This window comes from Mytilus galloprovincialis, chromosome 4 (assembly GCF_965363235.1).
Source record: "Mytilus galloprovincialis chromosome 4, xbMytGall1.hap1.1, whole genome shotgun sequence".
NCBI classification, from domain to species: Eukaryota; Metazoa; Mollusca; class Bivalvia; order Mytilida; family Mytilidae; genus Mytilus; species Mytilus galloprovincialis.
This window is the reverse complement of record NC_134841.1, coordinates 7,487,837-7,508,663: the sequence shown is the minus strand read 5'-3', so window position 1 is coordinate 7,508,663 and position 20,827 is coordinate 7,487,837. Positions and strand designations below refer to the sequence as shown.

Here is a 20,827-nt window from a genome sequence, read left to right as displayed (position 1 = left end):
CATTGGCAATCATACCACATCTTCTTTTTTATACTATGTATGGCCTTCAGCTTTGACTGAGTGACTTGCATATTAATGCTTGAGGGAAAGCATAAAACTGTGTATGAACCTGACCATAATGATGGAATTTCCCCAAAATAATCTCAACAGAAACCAGTTATCATTATATCAAGAAAAAAAGCACCAACAAGTCTTTCTAATGTGAAAAAGAATCAAAAGTTGAGACCTTCATCCAATTAATCAAAAGATTCATACGAAAATTACATATCAGCTGTTTAACTGTTTCTATTTTAAGTTATAGACCTCAATTGATCCAGCAATATGTATTTTAAACCCGCTGCATATATTTGCATCTGTCCTTAGTCAGGAATCTTATATTAAGAAATGTTGACTTAGCCAGGACTCAGTGTTGAAGACTGTACCTTCACCAATAATGGTTTACTCGTATAAATTGTTACTTAGATGGAAAGTTCTCATTGGCACTCATACCACATCATCCTATATCTATTGTATGGAGAGTTGTCTCATTTAAACTCATACCACATCTTCTTATTTTTGTTACAACCTTGAGTGCACATTTAAGTTTGCCTAATTCTACCTTCATGACCTTGATTGATCTTGATGTTTTTTGAAAATGTAAAACACCTGCTCATTGGAGTTCATAGACCAAAGCAATAGTTGAATAATACCTATTACATAGTGTAAATGATTAAATTTGGTGTTGGTGTTGGTGTAGTTTCTCATTGGCGATCTACCCATATCTTACTATAATATTAAAAATGTATCAAGGTTGAAGTTCAAAATAGAAGATAACAAAAGAACAACTTAAGTCACTAGTGAGAAGGAAATCATCACAAAAGCCGAAAAAACAACAAGACACTGTAGTCATCATGGTCATTTGCCGCAAAACACAACAAAGATAATTGTTTACCAAATTGTATCATTTATTATATCATACATGTATACATGTTCAGTACATGAAATTCATGACATAAGTATTGCTTTCATTCATATAAATAATATTAATAAAAAAAACCTGAGCATAAAAAAAAGCAATGAATGTAAAATATATATATATAAAAAAGTCAAAAATAAAATATCAGAAAACTATCTTAAAGCACCATTATAACACTATCTTTTATAAGTCATCACAAGTTTGTTCTTTCAACAGATAACACTATACAATATTACATAAAATAAATTTTATTGTTTCAACTTTATATCAGGCTTTCAGTCACATAACTGAACAAAAAGTAAACAAGCTAAATCATGAAAATTGACACTTTTGAAAAATGTCTCACCAAAATCTTCTTTAATATAGTTATGTTAGTTGACTCAGAACAACAACATAAAGATTTCTTTGAGGATCTGTCTATCAGTTTTAACTCATCATTTAAGCAAATAAAATGTTTGCCTTTCTGATTGCTATTATCCTCTTATTTATAGTTATATCATTATTTGAATTTTCACCAATTTGACTCAAATGAAGATTCAATTTTCCATTGATTATCTAGAAAAGACTGAAAGCCTGTTATTTTTTTCAACCACAGTATGCATATTCATACATGACTAGTTTAAAAATAACACAAATATTATAAATAATAACAAAATCATGTCAACAAATATCTACACAACCACTAAATACACAAATGTAACAAATTTAACACATGTCTTTTATTGCACTAATAAGTTTTTGGCGGTTTCGAATGCGAGTTTTTTTCTTCATCATTGTTGAAAGCATGTCTTGAAGTTCAATATCGGTCAAATCATCTAAATTTAAATTGTTAACTTGATATGCGTTGTTGTGAGCCTCTACGATTTCTTCTTGAATTTTTTTCTTTTTCTCATTTCTTGTTTGAAAAATGTCTTTTTCCCACCAATCTGCTGATTTTTTAGAATAAGGTCGCTTTGGTCTAGCAATGTTTTCAGTGTTGGCATATTCAAGTCTTTTTCTCACTTTAAGAGCATCACATGGACCGTCCCATTTACAAGATTTGCGTTGGTGTATAGTTTTTATAATGTCATTATTTTTTTCCACACCTTGTCCTGAAAACTTTTTCAAGCAACCATAGTTGGAGATAAAAAACGGAACATGAAACACTAAACAATGCATGTATGGCGTTATGTTGGATTTAAAAAACCCTTTTCGAAACTCTCCTAACTCTAAAAAATTTGATATCCAACCTTTGACCCTCAAAAATATCTGGTCAACTGTGCAATTAGCACTTTCTACACTTGTAATAAAAAGATACAGTTGATAAAAATCTGTCCAGAGCTTGACAACCTTATCTACTGTATTTACATTCAAAACACAACTGTCTTTTAACTTTTCAGGCAGATTTTTTAATACTTTTAACTTTTCTGCACCTGCCAGACTTGTCCAATCAAGTTCTGAACTACCTTTTGGTACCCAAATATAAAAAGAAACACCACAACTCTGAATCACTTCTACTAATTTTTCCAGATTTTTGCCATTACTTTTAGTTTCTTTTTTATATTTATCATCTTTATCTTTACTATCAAAAATTAAATTTCTCAAAAGGATGTCACTTATTCTTAGCAGGAGATGAAGTTCATCGGGGACATAATGATTTACGCTTAATTCAAGCAGAGGTTTGTGTTTAACACCAAAATTGTTTTTAGACAGACATGACAACTGACAAATTTCCTCATATGATCTAAAAAGTTCTGGGGTATGGTAATGATTCCAACACTTACTAATGTCATGTCTGTCATTTTTATGAACTTTACACCAGGGACATGCAAAATCACCTACTGAACTGCCTAAGCCTAAAAGAATCTGTAAAAACTTCATGTCCCCTCCTACAAAAATTTCAATTTCATAAGACTTATCATTTATTTTTACAAATTTATTTTTTACTAAGTTATTTAATTGATCAAAAAGTGGTTTACAAGTTTCCTTTAAATTTTCATAATTTTCATCACACTTTACTATGGCAACTGTACTTAGCTGATTATAGGAGAGATTTATATCATCATTTAAAATGGCTAGTGAAAAAATTACATAATTAGAAATTTTAGAGACTCTAGCACCATCACCGGAAAATTTAATTTGAAATTTATCTGAATTTTGGCCCTTATTGATTTTATCTTTTATAAGTCTTTCAATATCCCTATTTAAGTTTATCATTACACCTGGTTTGTTTCCTGGAAGTCTTTCTATATGATAAATTTTATTGATGTCTTCCCTACACTGAACTACCAAATATTTTCTGGGAAGATCATCACATATCATGGAAAACTCATGATATGCTGCATCACTTATGCAAAAGTTATCAAGTAAAAACACAACCTGCTTTAATAAGTCTTTATCCTCATCGTTTAGATTTGCATAAGAAGTTTTATTTTCTTTCTCTGCTGTATCTTCACCTAATACAACAGAGACCAATTTACCCTTATCAGATTTTAAGTCTATTTTAAGTGGTTTAAGTCCAAAAGATTCAGCAAATGCCAAAGCTTGCTCAGAAAAAGTAGTGAATGTTTTTAATTTCCTAAATTGCTGCCTTTGATGAATTTCATCAAACTTTTTTCCTTCATTTTCAAACTTTTTAATTATTACATTGTCAATATATTCTAAAAGTGATTTATTCCTAGTTTTTAAGTATGTGTTTTCTTCTTTTAATGTGGTGACCTCATCTTCCAGACTATTGTTTACACATTTAACCTCGATCAAATGATCAAATAATTCTTTACATTTCTTTTCTAAAACAACCTGTTTGTCATTAAAAGACGTAACTTTAAATTCTAATTCTTGAACATCATACAACTCATTTTTATAAACAACAAAATTTATTTTCTTTTTTAACATACATTGTCTCTGTCTACCACCTATACACTTCTTTTGAATACTGATTACTCTTGAGCACTCAGATTTAAATCTGGCCTCTAACCTACTACATGTTTTAAGTTTTAAAAATGAAAACTGTGTATTAAACACTTCAACAAATGAAAGGTCATATGTATATGTACATTTTTGAACATTGATTAAAAAATCACAAGATATATGTAGTGTCAATGCTATAGCAGTTGTATCTATATGTTTCCTGTTACTAAAACAAGGACTAAGATCAGTTGAAAGTCTAACATTGTCTTGAAATTTAAAATTATCAATTGGTGACAATATGGAAGACATTGTATAAACCCATATACATGTAAAAATCTTATACAGCATTAACATGTTTAAAATACATACTGATATGGTTTTTTTAAGTATAAACGAACAGTCAAACACTATATATATATATATATACAACAGTAGAATCTATCAATTTCTAGTCTTTAAACATACATTTATATACAACAGTAGAATCTATTATTTTTTTCTTTAAACACTATATACAACTGTATCTGATGTTATCTGAAGTTTTTCAGACGGTACCTTCTTTTTCACAACCTTGTTGTCTGATAAGGTGAAGATGGGTTTTTCTCGGACAATGCTATGCACACGTACTGGAAAGTTAAGTTTGGTACCTTGACCGTGGCAGTTAAGTTTTAAATACCAGTTACTACTTAAAGGTAGTTTGCTAAAATCTTCTAGGCAAAGAAGGGTGTTGTTGGCATCAGCACCGAAGACATACCTATATACGTCTGTAGGGAATGAAATACTAATCCTTGAGTTTGTCGATGAAAGGCGATGTTGTACAGCCTCCTCTAGAATACTAGCATATGCAGATAATTGGCCAGCACAGACTTCTGGTTTAATAAATAAATCCAAATCTGGTTTGGGAATGTGAGTGATTGGCTCCCAGGTACAATCAGTAAGTTGATAGCCTTTCCATTTTACCAGGAATAGGGTTCCCTGCAAAAAAATAAATAAATTTACTTACAAGTATCAGGACAAGTCTCGCTTAATAAGGTGGTGCAATGAGAATAGGTTGCTAAATATTTATATAGATACATGCAACAATTGTTCCTAAGTTATATGTGCTAAGATTGGACATGAAGAATGCATATATACAAGTGCTCATGTAATTATATCATCATTACATACAGGAGCGGATCCAGCCATTTTAAAAAGGGGGGTCCCAACCCAGGACAAAGGAGGGTTCCAACTATATGTTCCCAATCAAATGCATTGATTGTCCAAAAAAAGGGGGGTACCCCCCCCCCCCACCCCCCCTAGATCTGCCACTGACATATGGTGTCATATGTGCAACCTTATTGTTTATTTTAGAGGAGGAAGCAAAAAAATATATAATATATATAGTAACTTAGATATGTTTTCACTAACACATCACAATTTTTGGAATTGTAATAAGAAATAATATTAAAGTAATATAAAATTGTAACTTACTGCAAGTGTTTTTTGTATAAAAATAACCAGCTCTAAATTTATCAAAGGAAATGAATTTTTCATACTATATAAATAATACCCATTTATAATTGTGACTTTTTGTTTGTTTACCTAGTTTATTGATGCATATTTATTTTTGTGGTTAATTCAATCATAATTTCAAAATGTTATATTTCCTAGCCATTCATTGCCATTATACCAAAAAATTATTATTACTTGTCCCTATAACATAAGAACACAGGTTAAAACTCAGGTAAGGTACAAAGCATGTAAAATTAAAAACCCTCAGGTGTAATTCACATCCTGTGTACCCTCATAATACACGGGACACAGCAATTATCAAATTGGGACTCAGACATTATTTAACAACACCATAAATAAAATGAACAAAACCTCATGAAAGAAAAGTTCATATTTATTTGTATACTGCTCCATTTCATTTCCTAATGGAAATAAAGTGTGTTATTGACTGTTTTGATAAATATTATAATTTTCATTTTTCAATTTATAAAAATCTATAATTCTATATTCAGTGTTAAATGTGATAATTCATAGTTATCCAATACAACCCCCTTTATTTAATGATCAATGCTTGCAATAATTTCAATGTTTTTAATGCTAAGTACTGGAAAATTACCAAAATTATATGGTTTAGTCCATCTTTTAAAATACCTAGGTTCATTGTTATACTAATATTTGAGATAAATGACTGAGCTTGCTGTTCACTGCATTTTTAACTATCAAATGTGAGTAGAGGCATAACATTAGTTTATTACTTGCATTTTATGATTAAGTTTAAGTTCACGTTATTTGATCAGAAATTTTACTAATTCAGTTAATATATTCGAGACAATTTACTTTAAGTAACATTAAATCAGAGACAGCATTAAGTGTGGTTTATAGTAATACATGTACATAGATCAAGGAAGATGTGGTGTGAGTGCCAATGAGATAACTCTCCATCCAAATAACAATTTAAAAAGTAAACCATTATAGGTTAAAGTAAGGCCTTCAACACGGATAAATGACTATGAGCAATTTGACTTAAACACTGGCTGTCAATACACTGTAAACTATATTAAATAAGGAATGTGTATCTTCATACTAATATATAAAATTCAAAGTGTAAGGGATGTTTCAAAATTCATCCACAAGAGACAGTGATGATAATGCAGACCACTGGCCCGGCACCTCTTAGCTGACACTCATGCTTTAAAAATGTCCGACTTTCTAAAAATTGTGACACTATTCTTATAAGAAATCAATTAGGCTAATTTATGACGCATATTAAGCAGATATAAATTTTACAGGGTTACATCTATAAGGGACTACATAAAGAGTTTGATGAAGGATAGAAAACTTAATTGGCACTTTTTTTACAGACCCGCATCCCCCCTTAACTTAATTTGGGAAATTTATTGCCATATATGGATATATGTAAAAATTAAGGTCAGATAACCAAAACTTGCAGCAGTTCAACCCTCTTCCCAAACTTTTTGATTTGATTTCTGTTTTTTTATCCTACATTCAAGCAGGCAAACAACTTAACCTAACATGTTACAATTACAGCTATAAAGACAATAATGTATCTTATCAGCTTATTGCTATCAATTAACTTATAATAACTTGATACAACAAAATAAATCATTATAAGCCTATTTATATTAATCCTCATTGACATTGAATCAGCTGCATTGAATAAAAGAAAAAAGAAAAGAAATCAACACATGACCCTTTTTTTACCAGAGTCAGGATAGAGATTGCTTAACAAATTGTGTTTCATAAATCTTACTTCAAATATACTCACTTAATAAAAGTTACTTTATCATAGGTTTAATTGGATCAATGGATGGGTTTACAATAATTCCAGAATTTATATATATTAAACAGTTACAGTTTAGTGACCCAAGAAAATAGCACAATTCTTTTTATCAAATCAATAGGAATGACCATACAATATATCATCCTTTAAATATAGATGTTGATTGTTGGAGTTTAAACAATTTCAGCTATGAAGATTTTTATTAAATAATAACATTTATTACAATTATTCAAAAGTCAAAATTACATGACCCAGTGTGCCTGAAATGAGATATTTATACATTTAAGGGAGTACCTTACATACAGCCAATTTTAAGTTTTTAGATATTTGAAGCATTTATTATTCAATATAATAAAAAAAAAAGTAACAAAGGATTTCATATGAGTATATAACTGTCCATGTAAGACTAAAAATCATTTAGGCTGTAGTGTGAGCAAGTATCTATACATAGAAAAATCACAATAAAATTAATGTCATGAATGTAGGAAAAGAAAGTCACTGACAAAAAGTCACAATTCATTTTTCCTGATAAGTTATGTTTAATAGAAAATGCTTGTTTCTATTGTATTTAAACCAACTATGTAAACAAAATTTATCATAAAAATATCGAAGTTGATCAAATAATTGTTAAAATACAGAATGTCACAGTTGCTTGGCACTTAAATGGCTTCATGGATACAAAAAATATATCTTTTGCATGATTAAAATTAAATACATCTTCATTTTTCAAACATAAAAAGTTATTTCTCTTAAATATTCAAACGATTGTCAACAAATTATTTGTGACTTTTTGTCCTACAAAATTTGTGACTTTCTGTCCATTTACCAATATCATAATTTGTTATTTTTGCTCTTTTGGATGCAAACATGTTAATTTGTTATGATACTTGTAAGAAGTTTGATTACAAAGGATACAATTTTAGCATTCATTTTTTGGGGAAGCTGCTGACAGCAGGGTCTGATGCAAAGTTTTTCTCTCTTTAATGTAGTAAAACTTGCATGTAGTTATAAAAGTCTCAACTGACATATATTTGAACCATGCACTTGCTATATCTCATATATATTAATATATACTATCCCATAATAAGAAACTTTATTAAATGCTTTTTTTACCAATGCAATATTAATGATGCACTTTTAAGTACTAATAGGCTCAGCACATTTAACATACAGGATATTCATGATAAACAGGCTGTTTGAACAGGGCCATTATCACAAAACATTTTGTCTTTTTTTCTGTGACAATCAACTTTCCCTAGATTCTAAGTTCTCAAATGGTGAATTCAATTTCAATCAAGCCTATTATTGTTTCTCATTTCTCTTATTTATATATATAATTCTTATATACATAGTTTATTTTTATAAAACAATGCAAGTACAAAGGTTACAGAAGTTAGAAATTAATATACTTTAAATAAAATATCTATTAAACACAAATATCAAAAGTTTTTTGATTAAAATCATATCAGGCAGAAAGAAAGTCAGCTTGCCTATTAAGGCTTAATAATTGTCATTTAAGCAGTATGATGCCAAACATGGACTTATAAACACAGTTTCCATCATATAAAAATTTTCTGAACTTTAAATGAGTGACCAAATGAAACAAGCAATATTCAGTTAAGTAATAGGGTTGAACATCCATGCTTATGATAAACCTTTGAAGGGGGTGGTTAACATGTCCATAGTACTTAAATATTTATGACTTACATTGCACTTGTCTTTGAAGAATCTTCAGATGGATGAAACAGATTTCAGTAAAGCTTTGTTGCACTACACAAGTTTTTACACTTTAAAGGCATTTATATTATGAACTAAATATATTACTAAAAAAATCTAATTACAACACTCTTTTCAAATTGAGTGGCTAATTCAGAATGATAGTCATTTTAAATTTCAAAGTCTTTATATCCTACTTGGGGTATTGTGAAGGATCTCCTGACAAGGGACCTGTCAGCTATGGCTTTTCTTAAGTAGGGTCTTCACAATACACTTTTTATGCATGTCAACCATATATGTACTTCTTGAAAATACAGGTGTACAAACACCTAGATAAATACCTACATCTGACATTCAACAAACATTCCAATATATAAAAAAGAACTAATTATGAATGGCTTCAAAGGATACCCCTCTAAATAAACATTACCTACATGTATATTACAACATATTTTATGTTAAAATTAAAAAAATGAATGTGTCAGATACAAATTATGATTTCAAAAATAACTTAACATATTCCATAACTAGTTAAAAGTCTTTTATGAACTTTCCTATTATAACATTTATTATTATAAGTATCTTTATTCTTCATTTTTGTTGATTTAGTAAAAGTCGTCTTAGTTTACTTGATTCTAAATTAGGATTTAAATTCCATTTAATTGATTTTATTATATAAATTATTTGGGTCACATGATTCAACTGTTCAGTGATGCTTTAACTGTTTATTATTATAAAATGTTAGAATTATACATGGATGCCTTATATTTGTAAATGTAAATTTTTAAGTAATGTACATGTTTCTGTAACTCTTATACCACAGAATAATAAAAAGATTCAATTTCTTTATTAACATGCGCAGATAAATTTGTTATCACAATTTATATAAAAAGACATAATTGCAGTATCATACTTAGTTTATTTCAGCTTAGTTGCATGGACATTTTTTCTATAAATATTGCACACATGGCAAAGGTTTCACTCAACTGCTCATACATGTATGAACAATTATCAAATAGAAAATTTGCAAGATACATGTTTAGCACAAGAAAGTTACATATAAATAAAACAATAACTTTATTAAAAAGTTAATTAATCAGTTTTTGGCTGTGTGGAATAAATCACCTTATTTTGGTGCTTTGGTATATTGATTGCTACAATTTTATTTCATTATTTCAAAATAATGTGAGATCAAAGGGGCCAAGCTGTTGAAACAATTATCTTTCATGTTTTTTGTTTGAAATCCCAATGTTTTACTCATACCAAGCTATATATACATGAAGTAATTACATCAAAGCAAGTTAAAACAACAAAGATGATTTTAAAACAAACAACAATAGAATGAAAAAAGCTTTGTGTAGATTACAATTAGCAGTAATCATAAATAATTAACTTTTAAAAATCATCAAATTTAAAAAAAAAAAATTCATAACCCCATGCAGTTTTTATTTGCAGAAAAAAATTCTAATAATTCAACTGGAAAGACTGTGTGCAAACATAATCAATTGAAACTATCTGGGCCATGTTTAAATAATATATCCTGCATGCAAGTTTTCAAAGCATCATGTTTAGAAAGAGGACTATATAAATCTAAAATGTTTATCTTGACCCTTTGTCATTACTGATGCCCTATGTTTTTTACCCTTTAAGTAATGTTTTTTTAATTTCAATTATGTTAAATATATGACCATAGGCACTAGACATTCTGTCAATTGTTATAAAATATGGACCATGGTTAGACCTTTATCCATGAATATGACTGTAACCGTAACATTAAGTGTCTTAAGAGTTTGTCATTGGGCCTGATAAACCAGAAATAATGTTTGTTCTGTAGATGGTCAATTTCATTAAAATGTAATTTACTGATTATTCGTGCAATATTTCTCATATGGCATCAACCCTGACAATATTGAAACAGAAGTTATCACACACTATAATACATGAGTGTTGATTACTTAAACCAAACTTTTTGACAGAAATGCATCGAACACGAATTTTGTCTATTAAAAATAATCTTTTGTGCTTTCATGCCCAACATTTAAGGGGTCAAATATTATAAATAAGAGCCTTTTAAGAGTTTAAGACCATATAATTATTAGTTCAAATTGTTTACTGTTTTAATTTTATATATAAATGTAGTAACCAAAACAGAGACATGTAAAAAAAGAAGATGTGGTATGATTGCCAATGAGACAACTATCCACAAAGACCAAAATAACACAAACATTAACAACTATATATAGGTCACCGTACGGCCTTCAACTATGAGCAAATCCCATATCGCATTGTCAGCTTTAAAAGGCCCCGATAAGACAATGTAATGCAATTCAAACAAGAAAACTAACGGCCTTATTTATGTAAAAAAATAAACAAAAACAAATATAAAACCCGACAACCACTGATTTACAGGCTCCTGACTTGGGACATTAGACATTATTTTATTAAACCTTTCATGGGCCCTTGTCGGGCAAGATACAAAAACATCATAATACAATGATAATATAAACATTAGTGAACAGACACATACATAAATAATGTGGCAGGGTTCAACATGTTAGCTGGATCCCTACCCTCCCCCTAACCTGGGACAGTGGTATAACAGATCAACATAAGAACGAACTATAAAAATCATTTGAAAAAGGCTTATCCATCAGATGGACAAAAGTACAAGTGGATGTGGCAAGGTAATTAATGTCAGTACTGACAGTAGACAGTAAACAAGAATTTGTTAAATTATCTAAGACTGCTGACTTGAATTATCTAACATTATTATATAACATATATGCCTGTTAAATTGTTGATATTTGCCGTCAACTTTGATGTGATTTTAAGTTATAAGACTATATATAGTTATATTAAAGATATATATTTATATATATAATTACCTCATCTGGACACTGCTTTTGGGATATGATTCTGTCAATCTGGTATTCTTCTTCCAAGACCTGTCTCATGACGACTTGCGTGCGCTTTTCTTTTGGAAGTGGTTCACCACTATTTAACAATTGCCAGTTACGATAACGAGAGGGACGGAGATTTGTTGCATACATCTTAATACTTTGATTATTTTTTTTGCAATAACATGTGTGCGTCTAATCAACGGAAGTTTGTAAATACACCGCGCCACCTAGTGACAATTATCTCCCTTTTCCCCGCGAACTGGTATTTACAGAGTTACTGTTCTTAGTCGAAATATCTATACAGAGTTATCGTTCATAACCATGACCGATATAGTTGGGTATGGTATACATTTGCCAAGAATATTTCACTTAAATCCAGACCTTTTAGATAAAGTTAATAATTGCAGTGTATTTGCAGTGCAGTCCAGCAGTTTCGACAATATAATACACAGAGAAAAAACGGTGATTTTATTGATAGACCATAAAAATGTCACAATCTATAGACATGATAGAAGTGTACTTTATTATATTAGTTCTTTTATTATTTAGTTTATGCCGTATTTGTTGTTTGTATTTTCACTTGGGACATTGTAACTGTTACGACTATCCTAAGACACAAAATTTCAAACATATCTTATTTTAGAAGACTTTTGTAAGCCAGACTTGAGACTAAGATGTGACCTATAAAGACCAATTTATGTATACCATGTATACAGGCTGAGCATATATATGAAACCACAGCATGTTCTAATTTTTTTGTTTTTTATATGTCTTGTATTTTGTTTTAAAAAAATCAAAAATTGGAATACAAACAAACGAAAATGTAAGGAATAAAATTGTGCTTTGGATACATATATTATCTTTTGATCAGACGATTTTTATCATAAAAAAATAAGCTTCATAAAATTCCACCTAGGTTTGAAAAAAATTGTTGATCTTAGTAAAATAAGGACAACTGAAAAATCTAGTCTTAAATATCTCAATATTATATTATACATGTATATTGATTTTAGTGTATACAGTTTATATTGGTAAAAGGAAAAAAAAAAGACTCATGAAAAGTAATCACACATTTTGTAGGATTATAACTCAAGAACGGTAAAAGTGACACCACCAAATTTCAAACTTGATCTCTTTTTCGGTGGAGGACATTTTAGCGCATTGATAGGACATTTTAGGGAAAAAAATCTGACGTTTCAGAGCCAAAGTAGAAGCCTTTTAAGCACCAGATTTTTTAACCCATTTTAGCGAAAAATAAAATTGTCAATGCCCATTTTAGAGAAATGTTCTAACCCATTCTAATTAATTATATATGATCAATAAAAAACTCGAACAGACTCAAGAAAGCACTATAAAACATATCTTGTCCATTGAAATACAGCACTAATAGTCTAAAAGATATAATTCAAATGTTAAAAGTTAGTTCCAGTCTTGAATTTATATTCCAGATTAAATACAGCACTAAAAGGTTAAATCAAATGTTAAAAGTCTGTTCTACCCTGGTATTTATATATCCTAAGAGAATGTACGTAATGGGCTCTGCATGGATATACTCCCTGTACAATACTGTTCATAGAATTGCATTAGGAATTGTTCTTTCTCTTTATCTTGTCTAGAATGTGGTGCACATTTGTCTATACTTTTTAGTTTTAAATACGTTGTTTTTTGCAATTTAATAATAGTATCAAGGAAAACATAAATAGCTGGGTGACAACTATAAAATTGCTCATTATAATGGGCATGGAAGGACTCTGGTCGCTTTGAATTACACTAAACTTCTGCCAAAAGCTTAATAGTCCAGTCAATCTAGCATAAATTTGACCCTAACCTTGAAGCAGTTGCAACAGAAGATTTTTATTTTTAATCTTTAACATTATACCCTAAATATACACAGAAAAAAGTCCCATAAAATCTAACTTGGGGAAAACTAAAAAATCATGATTTCAAAATTCCTATGGAGATTTGCATTGATATGGGAGATAACTCTGCCTAAGAAGGCTAAAATATAAATAAAAATTGATACAAAATTATAACTTTACCTCTTTTATTAAACAGATTCTTGATATTTTAGCTGTCTTTAGAGTATAACAAACAACTCTTAAAGTGTTTTCATATCTTTTATCAAGCTACAACCTAGATTTCTTAATTCATTAGTTGACCATTTATTAGATTTTTCAGCATATGTCAAGGTAAAGAATCTCAAATTGAATAAAAAAAAATTAAGCATATATTCTTCTTTTTGTGGTTAAAAGTTACTTTAAAGAAGGTAGATGCTGAACAAATATAATATACAGATATAAACAATACCAAATGTTCACATTATTTTTTCAAAATGGTCTCAATTAATGCCATAAATTTGCAATTTCTTTAATAAAAAATGTGCCAAAAAAATGAAAATACCTAAAATACTTCCGTTTTGTACATTTCAGGAGCAGAAAATTATATCATATAGTAAAATACGAACTTATAACCCCATCAAAGTATCATATTTTACATGAATTTTAAGAATATCAACCAAAAACTGACAATAAATGAGTCATTTTTGCGGAGTTATCTCCCTTTCCAATGTTAATTTCCATAAGAAATTTTCCTAAAGTTACATTTTATGGGACTTTTTTTCTGTTTATATTTGGGGCTTAATGCTATAGATTAGAACTAAAACATGTTCTGTTGCAATTAGTTGGAGGTTCAAACTGAGTTTCACTGGACTATAAGTGGGATATAGAATCTTCAGTTACATAGTATTCGGTCAGATAATCTGCAAATTCGATACACATTTTGTATTTCCATGATGAACATATAAACAACTTAAACATTAAACCAGTATAAATTACTGTTCATGGTTACAGCGAGGGGAGTATTATTCATCCAGGTCAGTTTTCGCTAAAATGGACTATCCAAAATACAGGTGAACGGAATAATCCTGCTCTAAAATGGGCTCCAACGTTGGCACTTAAAATATCCCCATGTAGTTTAAAATTTTTCGCTAAAACGTCCTGTGCCCAAGCCTGTATTATGTGGTAATAATATAAAAAAGAAGATGTGGTATGATTGCCAATGAGACAACTATCCACAAAAGACCAAAATGACACAGAAATAAACAACTATAGGTCACTGTACGGCCTTCAACAACGAGCAAAGCCCATACCGCATAGTAAGCTATAAAAGGTCCCGATAAGACAATGTAAAACAATTCAAACGAGAAAACTAACGGCCTTATGTATGTATACAATAAAATGAACGAAAAACAAATATGTAACACATAAACAAACGACAACCACAGAATTACAGGCTCCTGACTTGGGACAGGCACATACATAAATAATGTGGCGGGGGTAAACATGTTAGCGGGATCCCAACCCTCCCCCTAACCTGGGACAGTGGTATAACAGTACAATAAGCATTCTGCATAAGTTTCATAACATTTTGGTTGAGGCAAACCAAGGATTTTAGGCAAACTAATGTTACAGAACGAAAACAAACTTACAATTAAATACTTACAAAGGAGTAGGTCCGGTAAGACCCCTTTTTGGCCCCAAAATATAGAAGTTTTACAAAATTGTTAAAATGTAAACTTTTAGTTATTTACTGGAAAGTAGAATGCTTCTGCTACACAAATATGGGCTGTTTTCGACAATAAAATATGCACATATATCGGGTACTAGCATCACAAAGTCATGCAAAATTACTGAAATCTTCACAATTTTAGCATTTTAGTTAAATTTAAAGTTGTCGGATTTGTGTTAATTCTTAATTGGAATGTAAGTTGTATTTGATGTAATACATAACATATATAAAGGTCGAGGATGAACACCATCTGAAAAGTGACGTTTTTTTGCATATTTGATAGATTTTTCATATTTACTTGAATTGGAGCGTTTTTCATGACAAAATCAGTTAAAATCTTTAATTCACATTAACTAAGTGAGTCAACTGAAATAGACTCTTAAGTGTTTAAAAAGTGTCAAAAATCTTTCGTTATATGGACCTGAAATTTGAGGCCAAAATCGGCCTTAATCGGACCTACTCCTTTGGATTTAATGTTACTTTAGAGGGATGCCTTATTTATAACCCCTGGGACTATTATACCAATAAGTATAATAGTCCCAGATAACCCAATTTGGGTCAAAGCCATTCAGTGAAGTCAATAACTACCATCATGACCATTAAATTTTCAATTGTTTATTGGATTTGGTCAGTGTGTATATATGTCTCTGATATGGTTGATTGAACATGATAATTTGCAATTTGCACAAAGTCATCAGTCAAATTTGCTTTTTGTATATTTATCTAGAATATTCCGAAACAAAACTCTCTGTCATGTTGTTATGACATATTTATTTTAAAGGCAATGAAACGAGTCATTTCGAATATCGTTATGAAAATGATACTGTTCTATGACGGCTTTAATTTATTGAAGGCACTAATTTATAAAATATAAAATTATTGTATTTATTGGCTCTTAGTAATGTTCAATAGCGTATTTGAATAAAATTTCAAAAACTTAAATTTACTACAATACAAACAATTTTTAGCTCTATTTTAGAACATGTAATTAAAATTGTTGAAATGAAGTTAGTTTAAAATTTGTCAAAGTAGCTTTAAGAATTTCTTTTTTTTAGATTCGTCTTTTAATTTAGATTTATCATGCATGTCTCTAATCATAGTATGCGACGCGTAACAGTTTATAAGTAGGTGTTCTCATATATGCATTTGATACGGTGCATTTATTACGGATATATTTCAGACTCCATTTATGAAAGAAAATTTATGAAGCAGAGCATTTTTTTTTTGTAGCTCTATTTTAGAACATGTAATTTAAACTTGTTGAAATGAAGTTAGTTTAAAATTTGTCAAAGTGAGCTTTAAGAATTCCTTTTTTTAATTTAGATTTATTATGCACGTCTCTATACTTAGTATGCGACGCGTAACAGTTTATAAGTAGGTATTATCTTACATGAGATCTTGGATACGGTACATTCGTTAGGGAGATATTTCAGATTTCATTTATGCAAGGAAATATATAAAGCAGAAATTTGATTTTTTTTTTGTATCAATTCAAAATGGTAGATTCAAATATTTTTCACTTCAAACGATAAAGTAAGACTTCTTCAAAACTATATATGATGTAGTTCGGCGTCAGCAAAAAAAAAGCCAAGGAAAGTGTTTATCTCTTCTTCACAAATACATATTTCTTTGAATCTCGATATTAATCATGTTTATAATTTTTCTAACAATGACATTCTACCTCCATAAGCCTCCAAATGTCATGGCGGGTCACATATGTAACCATTGTAACCCAACGTCCCCATGCATGTAACCATTGTAACCTGACTTTCCCATGCATGTTACCATTGTAACCTGATTGCTAGTAGTCTGTTGTTATTTATGTATTATTCTCATTTTGTTTATTTTCTTTGGTTACATCTTCTGACATCAGACTCGGACTTCTCTTGAACTGAATTTTAATGTGCGTATTGTTATGCGTTTACTTTTCTACATTGGCTAGAGGTATAGGGGGAGGGTTGAGATCTCACAAACATGTTTAACCCCGCCGCATTTTTGCGCCTGTCCCAAGTCAGGAGCCTCTGGCCTTTGTTAGTCTTGTATTATTTTAATTTTAGTTGCTTGTGTACAACTTGGAAATTAGTATGGCGTTCATTATCACTGAACTAGTATATATTTGTTTAGGGGCCAGTTGAAGGACGCCTCCGAGTGCGGGAATTTCTCGCTACATTGAAGACCTGTTGGTGACCTTCTGCTGTTGTTTTTTTCTATGGTCGGGTTGTTGTCTCTTTGGCACATTCCCCATTTCCATTCTCAATTTTATGTAACTATTGTAACCTGATTCTCCATGCATGTAACCATTGTAACCTGACTTTCCCATGCATGTAACCATTGTAACCCAACTTCCCCATGCATGTAACCATTGTAACCTGATTCTCCATGTATGTAACCATTGTAACCGATTCCCCATGTATGTAACCATTGTAACCTGATTTTCCCATGCATGTAACCATTGTAACCAATTTCTCCATGCACGCAACCATTGTAACCTATTGCTCCATGCATGTAACCATTGTACCCTGACTTTCCCATACATGTAACCATTGTAACCTCACTTTCCCATGCATGTAACCATTGTAACCTGATTTTCCCATGTATGTAACCATTGTAACCTGATTCTCCATGCATGTAACCATTGTAACTCGACTTTCCCATGTATGTAACCATTGTAACCTGATTCTCCATGCATGTAACCATTGTAACCCGACTGTCCCATGTATGTAACCATTGTAACCTGATTCTCCATGCATGTAACCATTGTAACCTGATTTTCCCATATATGTAACCATTGTAACCTGATTCTCTATGCATGTAACCATTGTAAACTGATTTTCCCATGTATGTAACCATTGTAACCTGATTCTCCATTCATGTAACCATTGTAACCTAACTTTCCCATGTATGTAACCATTGTAACCTGATTCTCCATGCATGTAACCATTGTTACCTGACTTTCCCATGTATGTTACCATTGTAACCAATTTCTCCATGCATGTAACCATTGTAACCTAACTTTCCCATGTATGTAAGCATTGTAACCTGATTCTCCATGCATGTAACCATTGTAACCTGATTTTCCCATATATGTAACCATTGTAACCTGATTCTCTATGCATGTAACCATTGTAACCTGATTTTCCCATGTATGTAACCATTGTAACCTGATTCTCCATTCATGTAACCATTGTAACCTAACTTTCCCATGTATGTAACCATTGTAACCTGATTCTCCATGCATGTAACCATTGTAACCAATTTCTCCATGCATGTAACCATTGTAACCTAACTTTCCCATGTATGTAAGCATTGTAACCTGATTCTCCACGCCTGTAACCATTGTAACAAAATTCTCCATGCATGTAACAATTGTAACCTGATCTCCAGGCATGTAACCATTGTAACCCGACTTTCCCATGTATGTAACCATTGTAACCTGATTCTCCATGCATGTAACCATTGTAACCTGATTTTCCCATGTATGTAACCATTGTAACCTGATTCTCCATGCATGTAACCATTGTAACTCGACTTTCCCATGTATGTAACCATTGTAACCTGATTCTCCATGCATGTAACCATTGTAACCCGACTGTCCCATGTATGTAACCATTGTAACCTGATTCTCCATGCATGTAACCATTGTACATAACCTGATTTTCCCATATATGTAACCATTGTAACCTGATTCTCTATGCATGTAACCATTGTAAACTGATTTTCCCATGTATGTAACCATTGTAACCTGATTCTCCATTCATGTAACCATTGTAACCTAACTTTCCCATGTATGTAACCATTGTAACCTGATTCTCCATGCATGTAACCATTGTTACCTGACTTTCCCATGTATGTTACCATTGTAACCAATTTCTCCATGCATGTAACCATTGTAACCTAACTTTCCCATGTATGTAAGCATTGTAACCTGATTCTCCATGCATGTAACCATTGTAACCTGATTTTCCCATATATGTAACCATTGTAACCTGATTCTCTATGCATGTAACCATTGTAACCTGATTTTCCCATGTATGTAACCATTGTAACCTGATTCTCCATTCATGTAACCATTGTAACCTAACTTTCCCATGTATGTAACCATTGTAACCTGATTCTCCATGCATGTAACCATTGTAACCAATTTCTCCATGCATGTAACCATTGTAACCTAACTTTCCCATGTATGTAAGCATTGTAACCTGATTCTCCACGCCTGTAACCATTGTAACAAAATTCTCCATGCATGTAACAATTGTAACCTGATCTCCAGGCATGTAACCATTGTAACCCGACTTTCCCATGTATGTAACCATTGTAACCTGATTCTCCATGCATGTAACCATTGTAACCTGATTTTCCCATGTATGTAACCATTGTAACCTGATTCTCCATGCATGTAACCATTGTAACTCGACTTTCCCATGTATGTAACCATTGTAACCTGATTCTCCATGCCTGTAACCATTGTAACAAAATTCTCCATGCATGTAACCATTGTAACCTGATTTTCCCATGTATGTAACCATTGTAACCTGATTCTCCATGCATGTAACCATTGTAACCTAACTTTCCCATGTATGTAACCATTGTAACCTGATTCTCCATGCATGTAACCATTGTAACAAAATTCTCCATGCATGTAACCATTGTAACCTGATTTTCCCATGCATGTAACCATTGTAACCTGATTTTCCTATACATATAACCATTGTAACCTATTTCTCCATGCGCGTAACCATTGTAACCTGATTCTCCATGCATGTAACCATTGTAACCTACCTTTCCCATGTATGTAACCATTGTAACCTATTTCTCCATGCATGTAATATTGTAACCCAATTCTACATGTATGTAACCATTTTTACCTGATTTCCCATGCATGTAACCATTGTAACCCGAATTTCCCAGACTTGTTACAAATTTTTACTGGATTCCCCATGCACAGCCACCATGTACAGTTTGCAACATATAAAGCCACTATTGCATATCATTTACGTAAGGTACATGTGTGTAACCAATGTAACCAATGTAACCATTGTTTCAATGGGGATAACAAAACAAGATACCTATATTCAGGTGCACATTTTGTGCCATATCTACGGCAGGTGTTCCGGGTGATCCCTCAGAATTGTGAAAATCTCGGGTCACACCCGCAGAATACGGGTCAGTTGACAGGTATGTTTCTGTTAAATTCAATTAATTCTGGCCTTATACCACAATTATTCTTCCCCTTTGCTACAATGCATTTTTTGGTAAAAGTCAAATTAAATTAAAAATTTGCACCGCTTCAAACATGAAATAAATGAAACTGCTTATAGACCATCATCATTCTAATGAAATGTGCTTCTAGGACAATCCATAAGTGCTTTTCCTTTTGAGGGCCCTATTAACATGCCAATGACAGGATTTGAATCTCGTTTAAATGACTAAGGCTCATTTGAGGGGTAGTCTGAGGGGCCCTGATCCCGAAATTGGGCTTAAAAACATGAAATCCCAAGGTGCTTTTTT

The 20,827-nt window shown here is 31.3% G+C and overlaps 1 protein-coding gene across 1 annotated transcript; it reads right to left on the bottom strand.

Annotated features, from left to right (window-relative positions):
* Positions 1-923: 923 nt before the first annotated feature.
* On the bottom strand, positions 924-11,947 carry LOC143071264 (uncharacterized). The gene is made up of 2 exons (XM_076245465.1): positions 11,738-11,947; positions 924-4,819 (listed from the first exon to the last, which is right to left on the bottom strand). The coding sequence occupies exon 2, from the start codon at positions 4,196-4,198 to the stop codon at positions 1,661-1,663; it is 2,538 nt and encodes an 845-aa protein (XP_076101580.1). The 5' UTR covers positions 4,199-4,819; positions 11,738-11,947; the 3' UTR covers positions 924-1,660.
* Between the last annotated feature and the right edge of the window lie 8,880 nt (positions 11,948-20,827).